The 18,632-nt window shown below is 42.4% G+C and overlaps 1 protein-coding gene across 5 annotated transcripts in view; it reads left to right on the top strand.

Annotated features, from left to right (window-relative positions):
• Positions 1-18,632, top strand: part of BAZ2A (bromodomain adjacent to zinc finger domain 2A) — a 60,785-nt gene that overhangs the window by 5,095 nt on the left and 37,058 nt on the right. For all 5 annotated transcript variants that reach the window (XM_084837120.1, XM_084837123.1, XM_084837119.1 and 2 more), the window contains exons 2-5: positions 7,938-8,075; positions 9,441-9,983; positions 13,533-13,697; positions 17,914-18,135. In XM_084837120.1, coding sequence (XP_084693246.1) covers positions 7,940-8,075; positions 9,441-9,983; positions 13,533-13,697; positions 17,914-18,135 — 1,066 coding nt within the window. In that variant the 5' untranslated portion in view covers positions 7,938-7,939. The remainder of the gene's footprint in view (positions 1-7,937; positions 8,076-9,440; positions 9,984-13,532; positions 13,698-17,913; positions 18,136-18,632) is intronic.

The raw sequence follows: 18,632 nt of genomic DNA, 5'->3' as shown, positions 1-18,632 counted from the left end.
AAGTCATAACTAGACAAGGCTATGACCCATCTCAAATACTTGTAAATGCCATTTCCCTGCCCACTGGGAGACTGAACCTAGATTAAGTGTCATGTGAAAGGAATATTCTATTGTGTCATCTCTTGTCACTTTTCAGGCTATAGAGGAGTCCTTGCTCCTCATACAGTCATTTCATTTATTATATTTTTATACCTCCTGATAGCTGAAGCTCCCTGGGCCATTCACAAAACCCCATGCTTCTTCTGGGATCGTGAGAGAGACATAGACCGAATACCAATGGGATTTTCTCTGAGTATATCAGCTGTTTAGTACTATCCCTGGATGTGTGGTTCCTGTCAGGCCACACCCCTCCCCTTTAAACCCTTTTCTGTGTTGGCTGCAATTAATTCATCCATTTTGCTTGGCTTTTTTCCTAGCAAGCCATTCTGCCTTCCCCTTTAATTACAATGCCTTTCCAGCACCTCCCTTCACCTCTGCTCAAACTCAGTTGTCCTTGTACTGGAGCAGGAGCTGCCTTTTCTGCTGCTGCTACCCTGGTCCTTAAAGGGATATTCATGGCAATTTTATGGCTCAGGTCAGCTGCTATGCACTGTCAGGGCAGGATCCATTGCTTTTGAAGGGGAAACAGTGCGTGGCATAGGGTGGCATTAGTGCAAGCATGGATGATTCCTTACATTGAGTATGGAATTGGGGGAAGGGTACTTTCTCTGCCACTATTAGTAGCAGCCTTTTTTCCTCTGCAGTTACGGATGAAGCCTCCCAGTTTAGGTAGTGGATGTTGGCATGACATTCCAATATTAGAGGGGGTGTGTGTGTGTGTGTGAGAGAGAGAGAGAGAGAGAGAGAGCGAGAGCGAGAGCGAGAAGGAGAAACAAGGTTCCTGATTAAAGAGTTATTGAATCAGTGAAGCAGGAGCTGGTCTGAAATACTTTTTTCACTGACATTTAGTATATTTACACCTGTTTTGGATACATAAATTTGATCTTACCAGTGATTGCTAGTTGGGGCAAAATGGATAAGTGATATTGATTTAGACCAAGTCAGTTATCTAAGTTGACCTCAGGTTGGCATGAGGAAGAATCCTAAAAATGATCTACATTCTGGACTTTTCCCTCTAGATGATCTGTTTTGGGGGCTTTACATTTGTGTTACTTAACACTTACCTGCCTGGTGGTGAAGCATTTTAAGCCATTCTAAGATCTGTCTCCGGGCAAGGGCACTTGGAAATGACCTGTTCTTCTTCATGTTGTCTGTGCAAGTACACACATGGGGTTCTGTGCAGAGAAATGTTCTGAACCTTTTAGAGTTAAATCTACAACCTTTTGGGGTGTGAAAGCTCCCCCTCAGAGGGAATGCACATAACCTAGAGGGGACACCCTCCTGCTTAGTTTTCTTTTAACCACTACTACCTCTGCAGCAGCTGTGGTTCTCTGTAGTTTTCATCTAGAATAGGTGCGGGCAACACATGGCCTGTGAGCCACATATGGCCCCCATCCTATTTTGTGACCACTATGCTGCCAAATTTGGAGGAGGTGGCAATAAATTCGTGCTATTGAGCTTTAGAAAGGCCAAATTTCTCTTGTTTTCAAGGGAAGTTTGGTCTTTCTAAGGCTCTGTAGTGATTTCCCACCACATTTTCATGGGAAGCGACTGATTTTGTTTGCCGCCACCTAATTTGGCAGTTGTGCCAGGGCCAGGAGTGTAGCTACCGGGGGGGGTGTCTGTGGGGTTGAAAGTGGCCCCTGGACCACCCCCTGAAGTTGCTCACTCTTGATCTAGAACTTGGGAAGCCTCTCCCCGCCTCTTCTCTGCAGTTTTCTGAGTTTTTCCATCCTTTCCTTGTTTCGTTTTGGTTTACAGTATAGCTTTTTTTCTTTAAAACTTCTGCCAACTGCACACCTATATTGTAGTGGCCTTCATTTAAGAAGTGTAGGAGTTGTGGTAGCAAATTACGTAGGACAGATAGCCATGGCTGATATTTGCTCTGTCTTGCGGAGGAGCAAACTGTTCTTTTTTTCCAAAATTCATAAAGCAGGTTCAGTGAAATATATGCCACCTGGTGGGAGTGTGCTCTGTTAGTGCTGGAATCCAAGAACCAAGCTCTAGCCTCAGTCTCTCAGTGCCACTTTGCTCCATGTTGGAGCCTCTAGCCTCTGTGCTGTTCTCCAATTCCAATGCTATAATATCTTCCTATAATGTTGGTATCAACTCTCCTTTCAGTTAGTTGAAGAAGTCGTTTCTCTGACGTATATCTAACCTGCACGCACATGCACATCATAGCATAGCATTGCATGGGTTCCTTCCTTGGAGCCTGTCTGTGGTCCAATGCCAGCCCATGGAGAAGCTTTTTGAGCCACTGGTCCCCTGCAGCCTCAGTCTACTGCCTCTCAGTGTAGTCTTCTTGGTGGCCATTATGTCTCCCTAACAAGCACATGAACTTTGCATCTTGTGTTAGACTCCTAGCCTGTGAGTGACCCATTAAAGTAATTACTTTATGTGGGCAATTCATCTGCTCCATTGGGGAATTTAACAACTATTGATGCTTTGAAAAGAAAAACTTGATTTCCACATGACATAGCAAATACAGGAGAGGGAGGAACGATACCTGTGGTTGTCCTTTAACATGTCTGTTCTCAGACTACAGACTGTTGGAGAGAGGGTTGGTGCGATTCACAAAACTCATCTCCTGCTAAGAAAGCTAAATAATACTGCATGTGGACATGTGTCGTGCAGTGCTTTCATTATTTCTGAGGGTTATCCAAAGATTAAGAGATCCTTAGTCCGTTGGCCTGAAAAAGGACTGTTCGTTACCATCTGGAGTGCATAAACATGGTGGGCTTTTTAGGCTTTTTTGCCTATCCCAGTGTCACACATTCCCAGTCCACATGGCTATGGATGGAGGATGGCAGAAGTACTTATCCATTTGATGAATGGAAAACTAGCACCATAGTCAGTTCTAGAATTGTTGTTCAGCGCTCACGTGTACCTATATGAAGAATTATTTGACGCTGGGACAACCAAGCTGAAAAAGACCATTTTGGATCTGTCCTTGAAGAAGATAATGATGACAGTGAGTTTTGTGATTAGTCAACATGTTTGAGAAAACTTTGTACTTCAGTTTTGCTGTTTTGTGGATTTGTGAATGCAGGTATCATATCAACATATTGGCATAATACAAAGTATTGTCATGTGATCAAGATCTTTCATTTTCATTTCTTTGACTTTTCTTTCACCTAGAATATGTTGCATTTGTCAAATATTTTTTGGTCACATTGTGTTCACATTTGAGCATTACATATTTCTGGCTTTTTTCACAGTAAAGTTTGTTTTTTAATACCAACGGGCATTATGGCTAATAATTTTACTAGGGTCTTAGACTATTAAAGAAATAGTACTGACCTAGTTGAATCCCTCAAGATGGTACTGACCAGCCCATTTAAAGATCCATATATTTGGAAGGAACTGTGCTGACAGATGACCGGGGCGGGGGGAGTATTGTTTTACACCAGGAATGTTACCTCAGTGTGTGTGTGTGTGTGTGTGTGTGTGTATACACACACACATATATATGATCAATATCAGATAACAGGCTAAAAGAGGGAAATTTTAGTATTTTAATAATTTTGGACAGATGGCATCTTGAGCTCTATGAAGAATGTTATCCATAAGTGAAATCATAAAAACAAGATTTTCCACACATGATTTACAGATTTTGCACTGTTGGTTCTGCATATTTTTAGTGATGCTCTCAAAAATTATTACAATACATTATGGATCTTTTCTGGTCAGTTTCAGCCCTCATGGACCCTAATTAGACAAAAAGTGTTAAACATATAGCCCCAAATAAGTATTATGTATTTCAGCTTTTTCTTTTAGATGATTAAGATTTTTTTTCAGTGAAAGCTACTCATTACTGACAGCCATCATGGCTAACAGGCTGTCATAGGCTATCCAAAAAAAGACCACCTCGTTTATTCACTCCAGATGGTAATGACCACCCCTTCTGGCCCATGGAATATTTGTAGGAGTTGTTCCAGAATAAGTATCATACGTCTGTACTGTTTATACGCTTATATTTACAGAATCCCATTATATACTCCAGGTTTTCCCTACAAATGGGATCAAGTTCAATAAAGCTGTGGTGGGGAATTCCTAGATTTCACTTCGATTTTTTTCCCTGTAATACATTGTAAGCTTTTATTAGCCACGTGCCAGAAACAGCTATAGAATTTGATTCCTAGAGTAGTCGTGTCTTCCCTATAGATGGAGGCATCCTGGGAAGTAGTGAAGAGGATTCTATTCCTGTAGCAAATGGCTTACAAAGAGAGAGAGAGAGAGAATTGTCCCAGCATGTGTAAGGAACTGTACCCGAAAGATGACATCCTGTCCTGTCCTGAATTAACCTTGCATAGATTATTTAACCTTTGTTTCACCTGCCATCTGTTGTAAACGTTCAGGAAGGGGCTTCCAGACAAGGCTTTTATTATGTAGTCACCCTGCCTCAATCACAGATTTTTACAGGGTTTTTTAATTTGTAATCCTCTGTTTTTGCTGTTTTGCTGCTTCCACCTTTTTTTCTTAACACAAAAAAATCTCTTAAGTAAGAAAAGACAATAACTGACCAGTGCCTTTTTGACTGGTAAGGCTATGAGCCCCCTGTCTGAAGCACCTGTAGTTTGAATACAAACAGCAATAATTTCCCAATGCATGTATCATTTGTAGAATTCACTGATACAAGGTGTGGTTATGGCTGGGAATAAAGCTGGGTTTAATAAGACCAGGTAAACTTATTGGAGGCTTCAGATACCAGTGGCAAGTACCTAAAAACATTGTGTATATTCTTATGTCTGTGCTTCTGGATGTAGGCGGTAGACAACAGACCTGATCTAATAAATTACATTCATATGAACTTTATTTATTTATTTATTTGACTTGTACTTGCCTTTCTACCAAAAATGGCCAACATGGGCCAACATGTTAGGTACTTCTGTATGCATGGTATTTATGCGTATAGTTGACACGCTTGTGAAGTACTGGGAATATATTTCCTACAACTCCATCATTATATGTGGATATTCCCACTATTCCTTGCATGCTCTCACTAATTGTACTCCATATAGCTTCCATATATAAAGAAATGCTCACTGAAGAAGCTGTTTTCTCTAATAAGCAGAGAGTTTCCTAAGAAAGAATAGAGTGGACTGTGAGAATGGTATCAGAATAAACAGCTCAGTACTAGGACTATATTTTGCCTTGTGTTCAAGTAATTCCTTTCCCACACTTTGATGTTTCATTCAAATACTAAAGTGAATTAAGAGCATGGTACAAATTGTGGAGCTTGCAGGGCTTCATATTTGGGCCTGTTCCCTAACAGTGAATTATGTGAGAGTAATATAGAGATTGGGGGGGGGGGTCCCACCCAACCCCTTACACCTATTTTAGGAGAGAGAACCAAAGAGCTTGGAACAGGGGAAAGCTTGAAGCCAAGGCTTCTAAATTGCATTCTTGATTCTGTGAAAAGAGTGCTGGTCAAGAGGTTACATAATGCATTCAGAGGCTGTATGTGAAATTTGTTCCCAGCTTTGGATGGAAGTGGTGTCTAATAGTGAGGCTTCAAGTCAAAGTTTCTGGATTCCAGATGGGGCTACTGTAATCCTTTATTATTATGCTCCTGCTGCTTATGCAGAAGATGCATATTGTCAACCTGGTCTGAATCTAGCTTGAACTCTATCCCCATTAATTCATCCATGTGTTGCCTTCCTAGGCAGCTGTCCAGGCCTGCCATTAGCATTTTTTCTTTAGTTGGAAGGGGGGAAAGGGTAGGTCTGACATGAATCTGACAGGATTGCCATGTTTGGGAGCCAAAAATGACCCACTGGACATCCAGGGAATGGGCTAGGTCTTCTGCCAAGAGATTATGTGCTCTTTCTTATTTTTGTCCAGCTTCTGTGAACAGTGCATCTACTTAGTGCATTAATTTCAGTAACAGGAAATGATGGCTTTTTCCCAGAGCCACAGAGAGGTGAAAGTTCATCTGCATCCCTATGGGATGAGAAAATGACTAGCTAGGTGGGGGCAGTGAAGCCTTGGTAAAGCTTGTGTCATCTGATGTAGAATTTTCATGTGCTATTTTGTAGTTTCATGCTGGCACATAAGGGCTTGAAAGAGCTATGAAACCAACTAGGAACTCCGCAGTAAAATGCAGCTGGTACTCTGTCTCAGTACCAGTAGCATTATCAGTTTTACAAAGCCCTTTGGTCCCCAAGTTTCCTCTCCAAGGAACTCACTAGGGCCCTATTTGTGTTGCAAGTTAACATGTTAACTTCTTATTAAGAACAGTTGTGTAGAAATATTGTTATTTGATAGCCAGGGGAGGGTAACCCTTTAGCATGCGAAGAATGAAGAAATGTTTTTAAACAGATTCAGTTATTAGAAAGGACTCCTGGCTGAAACTTCCCACTCAAGATAAGCTGGAATTGGTGCTGCTGCTCACCTCATTACTTTTATTTTTTCTTTCAAGGATTTCAGTATGAGAACTCCTTTTGACCTGATTCTCACATAACACTAACCCATGGTTTATTTAACCCATGGGTTGTTGAATTCTGGATTGTTGTGATGTGCGAACCCAGCTATTCTAACAAACCATGGTTTGTTAACAACAAACAACCCAAAAAGAGAATCCATGGGTCACTGTTAGGTTGTGAACTCTGGGTTGTTTAAACTATGGACTGTCATTTCACGTGAACACAGAACTGTGGGTTGTTTGGTTAGGCTACAGAGGCAGTGGGCAATAGTGATTAAAAAAACAAGCCACTTTATATGCCAGTACTATAGCATCGCAAAGGCATTTGGGATACAGGGAGGGAGTGGGCGAAGGAGGAGGGAAACAACCCAGGGATTGTGAAAACAAACCATGGTTTGTTTGATTGTCTGCCCTGAGTTAAATAACCTAAATAGGGCAACAAACGATAAGTTAAATAAGCCATGGGTTAACGTTATGTGCGAACCACGTCACTGACCTGGTTTGAATGTAACAACCAAGAGTACAGGTTGAGTATGGGTGGCTGTTGAAACATAGGTTGTCATTAATGTGAGAACCCTGCACTGTGGTTTAACTGTGGGTTGCTAACCATGAACAATCCAGAGTTCACAAACCAACAACAAATTATGGGTTCTCTTTCTGGGTTGTTCATGGTTAACAACTCATAGTTAAACCATAGTTCAGGGTTTGCACATAATGGCAATTCATGATTCAGCAACAATCCACAGTTCAGTGACACCTATACTCTAGATTGTTGTTACGTACTAACCTGGTTCAAACAATCAAAATAAGCCGCTGCCTGGGTGGTGATTATGGAAATTGTGCCCCTCATGCACTGTGGATTAAATAAGCCACCTTATTTTGATTGTGAGAACTGGCCCACTGTGTATTCAGTGAGCTATTCCTTTTCCCAGGAGGCAGAGCTCTTTCAGTTAATATTGGGCTTAGCTGTGCAGTTTGTTATGTAAGCCTGGGTCTTACAGAAATTGACACAAGGCCTTTGAATAAATGGTCATTATACTAACTGCCCTATTGATATTGGTTAATTTTGAGAGCTAGTCCAGAATAGCTGCAGAAGTGCTCAGTTCAAATCTCACCTTTGCCATGACCTCACTGGATGGCCATGGGCAAGCCACTCTCTCTCAGCCTCCGCTCCCCTGCCCCCAATTTACAATATGAGGAAAATAGTACTGATTTACTTCACATGATTTTGTTATTGGAATAAGATATTGTATATCATTTTGAATACTCAATGAATTATATAAAATACTGAAAGTTTTCGCAGCTGTTGGCCACTGGCTGGGTAAAGTGACTTGAGGGAGGATTTATAGTGCTCTGTGTCTGTGTAACGGCTTTAACTCTCTGTTACATGACTTGTGTTTTCTTTCCCCCTCAGAAATGGAGGCAAACAATCATTTTAACTTCACTGGCCTTCCCTCTTCACCTGCTGCCTCAGGACTGAAATCTGCACCTTCCTCAGGGGACAATGTCTACACAAATGGATCTCCCATGAACTTCCCCCAGCAAGGGAAAAGTAAGTGTGAGGGAATGACCCTAGATCTTTGTGATATTAGAGCATCGACATTGATTGAGTATGGTCTTATGGCTAATGTTACAAACCCTTGCCTTTAGAGTGTGAGGTATCTCTTTGCAGGATGGTAATTTGAAATGTGAGGATGATGGCTGAGATCAGCCCAATTGGCTGATCTCAGCCATCAGATCAACCCTGGATCAGCCCAATTGGGGTTGAATAATTCAAAAAGGCTGTGGAATGCATCCGGCATGCACCATGGCAAATCTTGGGTTAATTAACCTACAGTTTGCCAGCTTTACATGTGAACAACCTTTGCAAATCAGAAGGCAAGAAAAACATGATAAAGGAAGAGCTATGGCCCCATTCTGCCCCCGCCAAATCCACTTCATGTCATGATTTTTAACATTTTAGACTGGAAAAAAACAAAGTCCTTAATCCTCTCCTTCCGGTTACTGGGATGCCTGGAATAAGGTTTATTCGATATATTAGATTGCTTTCCCCTGTGCCAGTACCATCCCCCTCAACAAAGTTTCTTTGCAAAATGACACTACAGTAAAACATCTTGCCTGGCTGAACCCTGTAAGGCAGGAGTGGGAAACCTTTTCCTGTCAAGGTCTGCATTACCGCAGTTGAAACCTGTTGGGTCCACATTCCAGAAGTGGGCATGGCCAAGACCAAAAGTGGATGGGATTATGGATGTGATTCTTATCTTTGTTCAATATGCAACATTTTTTTAAAAATCATTTGCATCCAGGTGTTCTGTCCTCCAATTTATGCAAAGTTCCTTCAATCAGCTTTTTAGTTTGGGGATAGAACAGAATGTAATAAATCCTAACAATAACCCAGAATGGAGCCAGTAAGGGGGAATGGTGTAGGCAACTGGGGTGTGCTCTAGAGAGAGTGTGGAGGCTTGGATAGAGAGGCCTAGAGGTCCACATTTGGCCCACAGGCCAGAGGTTTCCCACCCTTGTTATAAGGCGTTATCATTTTAGTTGGTAATACGGACTTGATCTTGATCACTAGTACCTGTATGGGGTGGCGGGGTGGGAGGCAGACTGCAGACAACAAAGAAGTATGTTCGCCATGTGAGATACTTGTTGAACTTTTGTATCCTGTCTTCCCACCAAGGAATTTGGGGCAGTGTGCATGGGTTTATCACAGGCCTACGTCACAGGGTTGCTGAGAAGACCAAGAGTGTAAATTTTTTTTTCAGGTAGCATGTTAATACATATCTCTCATCCTGTTTACCCAGCTTTATTGTGTCTTGTCTCCTCTGCCTTGTAAAAGGAGACAGGCCCAAAGGACTGTCCCCCCACTTAGTAATCCTAGCATTTGTTGTGCTCTTTCTTCCTTTCCTCATGGCAGGTTTGAATGGAGACATGAATGTTAATGGCTTATCTACTGTATCTCATGCTAGTACTTCAGGGACCCGCTCCTCAACCAACTCCCAACTCCACCACCCCTACGACTATCTCTGGAACTACTCTCAATATCCATCTGGCAATGGCAACAACCTCAAGGACGGTCCACTGTTTTCCCAGTATCCAGTGAATGGTACTGTTGGGGGCAATCGGCAAGGCTCACCAGGGCATACCACCAATCTGAGGGGAGGTGGTGGGCAAGAATTCTGGGCTAATGGCACCCCAGGGGCCATGGGACTAAACTTTGACTCGACAGAGCTCTATGACTCATTCCCTGATGATCAGAATTTTGAACTCCTGCAAAATGGCCCATCCAGTTTCTACACATCATCTCAGCCTTCCCCCATGCTTGGTTCAGGCAGCCAGGGCTTCTCTCCACAGCAGGATGAGCCAGGCAATGAAGAGACTGTGAAAGAAACTTCATCTACAGTCTCAGAAAATGGCACAAGATTGTTGGGCAGCATGGAACTGGAGAGCACACAGCCAGGTAAAAAAGCAAATAGTTCCCAAACTTTTTATTCAGGAGATCTACCACTGGATTATGATATTTGTTTAAGGACATGCTCACATAGGGATTAATCATTAGGCTAACTATGCTATAAGACAGGCCCTGGCCAAATCAGGACTCCTAATACAATGTAATTACCTGCGACAACCTCAGGGTTGCCTCAGGTAATCTGTGCCTATCTTGCTTACTGTCAAGCCTCTTTAAAAATCCTCATAGTTCAGAATTCGGTGGCTGTTTCTCTACTGCATGTTCTTAGGTAGGGAAGAAATTGTAGACTGTATAAAGTGTAAATGACTATTCATGCTGTAGTTGGGTGTAGTAGAAGAACAAGGGAAGGATATCCACATTGGTGTCTGCATGATAGTTTTATGTGTATACCCCTGAGAATGCTGTATATCCATGTGGAGCCTTGGAATATGTCTTCCCACAGTATTTATTCCAGTCCTGGCCCTGTCTACCCAAATTATAGCACACAGGCCACCTTCTGCTCCTTAGTCCTTTAACATGCTTTATCTGAATACCCCCCCCCCCCCAGCTATTCATTGCTATGAGATATCTTTCACTCAGAAACTGGCTGGTAACTTCACAAAAAGTAATCTAGATTAATAGCTTCCTTTCTGATTATAGCTTAGGAGTGGGGGGTGCTCCGAAAGCATTTGTCTAGGAATGTACGTATGCATCCTCATAGGCTGGTACAGGTTGTGTAGTACCTGTCTCAATGAGTGCCCCTAAGTTATGCCTGAGAGGTTGAGTTGCATAGGTTCTGGGTGATCATGAATTGCCCTTTAAGCAAAGTCAACACAAACCATCTGCTTTTCTTAGGAAAAATTGGGCAGTCAATTAAGGAGAGGCAGTAATGACAATACATGTTGGTGTCTTTTATGGATTTTTGAAAAGCTTTGTGGAAGCAAGATGAGGCTGTGAGAGTATCTCCTGCAGATATTGTTATGTGAGTTGTGTATCATCTTTGAACAGAACAGGAATGAGCTTGAGAATGAGCTTGAGGTGTATTTGAATAGCATACTAGATGGAGAATTTCTCTTGGTTCATTGTCAAGGAGCCCTATCTATAGATAAGTTTAACAACACTAACCTCTGGGTGTGATCTGTGTGGGCCTTAACTCAGGAACCAGCAGCCAAAGCTTTGCAATCCAAATGATACCTCATATGCTTCTTGGGGTGTGTTTGTTGGGTTGCTGCTGCTTCATGTCAAAGTCAGGGAAAGGAAATACTGGGGGCAGTTTCACTCTACATGTCAAAGAAAGCATAGTGTCAGACTAGAAACCTCAAGAGGGGCAGATTTTTCCACAGAATTGCTGTGGGTGACAATACCTACAAAGACAAGTAATTTAGTATTATCCCCCAACCAAAATGCTCAAGGTGATCTTGAGATGGAGAATGAAATCAGGGAGGCATCGAAAGGAGAAAGTGTTGTAGTAACAGGTGACTTCAGTGTCCCTCACATAGACATGATAAATGCATGATCTGGTCACACCACAGAAGTAAAGTGTTTAGATACTCTAAATGACTGTACCCTAGAACCATTGGTCATGGAACAGAACAGAGGGGAGGTGACCCTATACTTCATCCTAAGTGGTGCCCAGGACCTAGCATTGAGATGTGAATGTTGTTGAACTGATTGGAAACAGTGACCACAGTGCTTCCAGATTTAATTTATATGTAAGTAAGAAATTGCCGAGGAAGTCCAACACACCTGCATTTGACTTGAAAAGCAGAAACTTCTCAAAAATGAGGGTAAAAAGAAAGCAGAAATGGAAGGTAAAAAGAGTCACATGTTTCCAGAATACTTCGGGGCTATTCAAAACCAGAATAAGAGAAACTCATCTAGAATGAACTGATATCTAGGTGATGCTATGTGCATGTCATGTCACTCCAAGCCACAGTAAACAACCAGCAATTGCAAATCCAGTTTATACATTTTTAAAGAACAGTTTTATAAATAGAATTTAAAATGTGGAACATTTCAGCATACAATGCCAGCTTCGGTCACAAATGAGAGTATGCTATACAGTAAGCGGCATTGTAGCGTACTCTTATTTATGACTGAAGCCAAAATGTTCTACATTTTAAAATCTGTTTATTTATTTTAAAAATTCTTAAAAAATTTATAAACTGGATGCATGATTGCTGGTTGTTTATTTTCAGTTAGAATGTATACTATAGATCAGGAAAAGTACTACCAAGTCCAGAAGGTCACCAGCATGATTAATTAGCAGTATGAAAGGAACTATTAGAGAAAAGAAGGCTTCCTTCAGGAAACGGAAGTGTTTCCCAAATGAGGAGAACAAAAAAGGAACACAAACTTGCTCAAATGAAATGAAAGAAGAGAATAAGAGGCAAAAATTGATTTTGAGGAGCATATTGCCATTAACATTAATACCAACAATAAAAAAATATTTAAATATATCAAAAGCAGGAAACCAACTAGGGAGGCAGTTGGTCTGTTGGATGAGAAGGGAGTTAAAGGAGTACTAAAGGGGGATAAGGAAATTGCAGAGAAGCTGAATGAATTATTTGTGTCTGTCTTCGTAGGGTAGATACTTGGGCCTGAACTAATATTTTGAAAACTGGAGTCTGAAGAACTGAAGCAAATACTGGTGACGAGATAAAAGTTCTAGAACTTTTTGACAAATTGAAAACAAACAAATCACCAGGTTCTGATGATATCCATCCAAGAGTTCTTAAATAACTCAAATGTGAAACTAATGATCTGCTAATCAAAATATGTAACATGTCCCTGTTCTGGCCCCCACTCCCTGCAGAGCACCACAGTTTCCCACCGCTGCACCAGGAAGGGTTCTGCTTATGTCCAAAGCATCCTTCAGGCCCCTTGGGCCCCTTCCAGCGAGCATAGGATTGCTCCCTCAACCAGAGCTGGCACATTGTGGAGGGATTAAAATGGCAGCGCAGTGCTTATTGGCAAGACCAGTTTTTTTGCTGCTTCTGGTGCCCACTTCAACAGCAGAAGGGGAGTGGTGGTGGCTGATGGGTTCTTCAGAGGGCTCGTGCCCATGGCAAATGTCCAAGGATGACGCCAGGCCTTCCTGTATCTATTTATTTTCCTATTAATATTTTTCCTTTTACTAACAATAAAAAATACACCTTACTACAAATGAAAGAAAACGGAAAACATTTTAATCTCATATTTATAAGTTCAAGAAGCCATGGGAGAAAGCTGCTTGGCATAGGGATTTGTCACTTTTGCGCTTGTTATTCTTTAAAGTGCCATATACCTTGGTGATTATTTTATAGAATAATAATAAAATTTCTTTTTCAAGTAGACCAAATGATGTGGTGGTGATTACTGAAATTATATGTGGGAAGTGTTTTGAACACTCTGTGAAGTGCTATTTAAATTCTTATTTGTTTTTTTTGTGACATTTGATCTTTGTTTTGTTCTCTCTCTCTGCCTCTCTCACTTTTAACCTTGGTTCTTAAATTGATGGTTAACATTTTTTTTTTACCTTGCCTAGAATGTACAGTATCATCTTTTTAAAATCTCTCCTAGAGTTGAAAATGTGTGGCTACAGTGGTTCTTCTCCAGTTGGTGAGCCTCTCAGCCAGGAGGCTTCTGTCTTGGAACCTGATGCTGGAGGTGCTTGTATGGAAGATGCTTCTCGGATCCCTCCTCCTCTAGAGGATTCCTTGGAGCCTTTTGAGTCACTGGACAGAGGTAAATGGATGGTGTTTTTCAACCCTTCGGTGTGTGGTTTGACCTGGTGGTTCCCTCTGGGTCTCAGAAATAATGTCCTTATAGGGTAGTCACATGAAAAATGTGACAGCAAGCTACACCTGCTGAAATTCCCTTTTCTACATAACTTTTTTCACCAGGCCACCTATGTCCTTATCAGTTTTGGCTGCAGCTAAACGGAACTAGCAGGGTAAGGAGCTTATCTTGATAGAGTTTCTCCTAAGCTGTTGATAAATGCATCCAGTAGCAATTTCTCTGCTGATCACAGAGGGTTCTCTGCCTTGTTGGCAAATAGCTCCCATGTGCTTCTGTTGTCTCTCGTGTGCAGGCTGACACCTGTCTTCTAAGCCCAGATAGTCTGCTTGCTTATTTGCCCTTCCCCACTTTATTGAAGATTGTGCTAGCTGCCAAAGCAAAAACTTTGAGTGGGATTAAATAGAAGGCTGGCTCACACAATGGGCCAAGTGTCAGTACAGGGATCCTTGGCGTTCCAGCAGTAATGAGGCACACTCTGCCCCTTGAATTTGCTCTTGAGTTCTGCTTTTAGGGAGTGCTAAGTGCAGGGACTTAGAACCACTTTTGTTCTGTATAAAATTGTGAACATATGGCAAGATGACAATACCCTGATGGAGGCTGCTGCATAGCCCAAGCTCTGATCCCACTGCTTGTGCTTTGAAGTACGTTTGGCCCACTAAAGCACCTCCTTGGAGTATCCTTATTTTCTAACAGCACCATTGTTCTTCTCCAAACAAGATTTGGCTCTGGAGATCCAAACTACATGCTTGTATCTGTCTGTGTGGATCCAAATAAGTTTTTAACACTATCAGTTGTATTAAATTTTAATCAAAATAATCCATGAAAAATAAATATCACAAGTTCTTAAAAGCAAAAAGCGCTTATATGAGCTGCTATATGTCAAAATCCAAAATGCACACTCCAGTAACCTCCAAATGCCTCCGATCTTAATTAGCCTGGATACAGTAGCTTAATGTCTACCTTTCCTAAACCATAGGTAGCTGGTGTTTATCCACACTTACTATTCTTTCTTTTTTTCCTTTCATTATATTGGTCACATTTGTTCTCTCTACCCCACCCGCCCCCTACAGTAACAATTCTAGTAGCTTCTAATAGATTTTGGATCAGATATCTGTTTGTTGGAAACATATTGTTTTAAGTGTCCTATTAATTGAGCATATAGAACATATCCAATAGTTTAACATCACACTTCTTTCCAATATGCTTCAGATATCATGTATTGTCTTGAGTGCTTAAAATCACTATACTGACCTCATCTTTTTCCAGTATTCCCTTTTAAACTATGTAAACAATAACATCCAAATAAATTATTTTAATTCTGTGAAGATAAGAAAAATGACTGAGATTGATGATGACGTATATTCCTACATCACTTCTGTGGGCATATTTTCCCACTTTATTTATTTATTATTTATTTACAATATTTGTATACTGCGCCATATCCAAAACAGATTTCAGAGCGGCAAACACAAAAGATAAAACAGTAAAAGAATAAAAAGATTAAAACACCACCATTAAAATCATGTTTTTTTTAAAAAAAACAGAATGCCTATAGAAACCATGACTGGTCAATTAAGGAATGCCTCCTGGAACAGTGCTGTTTTCAGGAGGCTCTGGAAACAACACTGTATTGGTGCCTGCCTGACCTCCAGGGGCAGGGAGTTCCAAAGAAAGGGGACCCCTCCCCCACTGAAGGCTCCTCTCTTGGTGGTCTCCAATTGGGCCATAAGTCCATGTGGAACCACCAGGAGCAAGCCCTCCAATGACCTCAGTGATTGGGCAGGTTGGTAAGGGAGAAGGCGCTCTCTCAGGTGCCCTGGTCCCAAGTTGTTTAGGGCTTTGTACACTAATACTAAAACCTCAAACCTGGCCTGATAGCAGATAGGCAGCCAGTGCAATACCCTCAACAAAGGAGTTACATGCTGAAAGTTGGCATCTGCCGACAACGGCCTTGGTTGCCTTGGTGGATGATATGAGGAGGGCTCTGGATAGGGGTGAATGCTCCTTCCTTGTTCTCCTTGACCTCTCAGCGGCTTTTGATACCGTTGACCACGGTATCCTCCTGGACCGCCTGGAGGGGTTGGGCATTGGAGACACTGTATTGCGGTGGTTCCGGTCCTTCCTCTCCGGCAGGTACCAGAGGGTAGCACTGGGAGAGGAGGTTTCGGACCCGTGGCCACTTACTTGTGGGGTGCCACAGGGTTCCATCCTCTCCCCGATGCTATTTAACATCTATGTGAAGCCACTGGGGGCTATCATCAGGAGGTTTGGGGTGCAGTGTCATCAATATGCGGATGACACGCAGCTCTACCTCTCATTCAAATCTTCACCAATGTTGGCCGTAGAATCCCTGTCCAAATGTCTGGAGACGGTGAGTGGCTGGATGGGGAGGAATAAGCTGAAGCTGAACCCTGACAAGACCGAGGTACTTTTGGTGGGAGACAAGAGGAGGCTGGGGGATGTTGACCTGGTGTTGAATGGGGTACGGCTACCCTTGAAAGACCAGGTCCGCAGCCTGGGGGTCATTTTGGACTCCCAGCTGTCCATGGAGGCTCAGGTGTCAGCTGTGAGCCAGACAGCGCTGTATCAACTCCATCTGATACGGCGTCTGCGCCCCTTCCTTCCCGACCATCTGCTCCCATCGGTAGTACATGCCCTGGTCTCCTCTCGTTTAGACTACTGTAATGCGCTCTACGTGGGGTTACCCTTGAAGACGGTTCGGAAGCTGCAGCTGGTACAGAACGCGGCGGCTTGCCTGATTAAAGGCAGCCGCCGGCGAGATCACATCACTCCAGTGCTGAAGGAGTTGCACTGGTTACCAGTTGTTTTCCGGGCCAAATTCAAGGTGTTGGTTTTAACCTTTAAAACCCTATATGGTTCCGGCCCAGCCTATCTTAAGGAGCGCCTCCAGCAACACCAGACAGGCCGCTTAACAAGATCAGCCTCAGATGGCCTTCTCTCTGTCCCATCAGCCAGGACAGCTAGACTGGTGGGGACGAGGGAGAGGGCCTTCTCTGTGGTGGCCCCCACTCTGTGGAACTCCCTCCCTAGGGAACTCCGTCATGCCCCCTCTTTAATGAGCTTCCGTCGTGCATTAAAAACGTGGTTGTTCAGGCAGGCATTTGGGGTGGGTTAGGGTATTTAAAAAAAAAAAAATTATGGTAAAATTTTATTGTTTTAAATTGTTTTATGGTGGGTTGTACATCGCCCAGAGTGGCTGGGTGACCAGTCAGATGGGCGATTAATAAATTTAATAAATAAATAAAGAAAGAAACAGCTGAGCTGCTGCATTCTGCACTAGCTCCAGCTTCCGGAGCAGTCTTAAGGGCAGCCTGATATAGAGTGTATTGCAGTAATCTGGTCTTGAGGTTACTATCACCTGTACTACTGTGGCCAAGCTATTCCTGTCCAGGAGTGGCTATAGTTGGTGAACCAGCCAAAGCTGGTAGAGGACATTCCGAGCTGCCATGGCCACTTGGGCTTCCAGCGACAGTGATGGATCTAGGAGTACCCCCAAACTACGGACCTGATCTTTCTCAGGTCTTAATGCATGCCTATATTCTCTCAGCTTCTGTTCCCCATCTGAAATGGATGGTTAGTACTGGCCTATCTTATAGTGCTATAGTGAGGATTATGGAGGTGGATGTGAAGCATTTTATATAAATGCTATAAAAGCTGTGCAAATGACAATTGATTTGATTGGCTTGTTAAATCTGTTTTTGTGACTGTCCCTTTTCTGGTAAAATTGTAAGAACCCATGGTTATATGCAATAATATTGACTGACTTATATAAATACTATTATTAATGGGCTGACTCCCATGCTTTTCTGTCTTAACTTTTTTCTTAAAGTGAATTTAAAAAAATATGTAGATCTGAAAGCCAGTGTGACCAAGTGATTGACGTTGGACCTGCATTCAGATCCCTGCTAAGCCATGGGTAGCCTTGGGCAAGTCACGGTCTTTATCTGTTTCTCTCCATCTTTAGAAGAATATCACTAAAGATCATCCTGATTGTGCAGCTGAATGAGAGGAAGACTATGCATGTCAGAAGTGCTTTGAAATTATAGATGGTGATGTTATCCTAGCTGAGAGTATTGTGCAGATAGGAGGTCACTGGGTTCGATAGTATATAACAGCCATGTCTCCAATTCATAACTTGCAGACCCAGGGACAGGAGATCTCTATGAGATGGATACATCTGAGCTGGTGAGCGGCAAGTCCCCGCTGGAGGACCCTCCTGACATCTCTGCCCTGGATTGTCCTGGCAGCCCCTCTCTCAACCACTCTGACTCCTTCAGCTTATTGGCAGATGACAGTCAGCCTGACACCTCACTTTTTGGAAGTGCCAGTTTGCCACCTGTTCTCGGAGAGTCTGTTTTGCAAGGTGAGCAAGGACTACCGGTTCTAAGAGGCGTTGCTCTAGGAGCCTTTGCCCAACTGTTGTATTCAAGGGCTAGTAAAGACTGCAGATCCCTTCAAAGATTAATCCACCTTCAGTTATAGTAGCCTTTGCTGAGTGCTTGTGGAAGGACTTGTGGGATTCTGAAGTATACATTTTATAGAAGGTTTGGCTGTTTCAAGTTTGACAAAAAAGATAGGTAGATCTGGATTCCTGGTGCGTTGGGTTCTAGCAATGAAGGGCCAAATTATTATAAAAATATTGGGGACATTGCATCATGTTTTCACACTATATATGTGTGAGAGTGTAACTAAGGGTTTGCACACACATTATGCTTGGTTTCTGGGTTGCTTTTTTGCGTAGATGTTGTATCTTATGAGGGTTATCATAGTCTAACTTCATAATTTGCTAGAGAGGTGTGCTGTGATTCTTTCCAGTAGATGGTTGCTGAACTGAATTTTCACCAGCCACTCTTTAGGAGA

This window comes from Heloderma suspectum, chromosome 2 (genome assembly GCF_057233095.1).
Source record: "Heloderma suspectum isolate Gila_16-S chromosome 2, 16-S_ref, whole genome shotgun sequence".
Classification (NCBI taxonomy): domain Eukaryota; kingdom Metazoa; phylum Chordata; class Lepidosauria; order Squamata; family Helodermatidae; genus Heloderma; species Heloderma suspectum.
The sequence above is the reverse complement of the archived record's forward strand: the minus strand, read 5'-3'. Positions and strand labels throughout refer to the sequence as shown.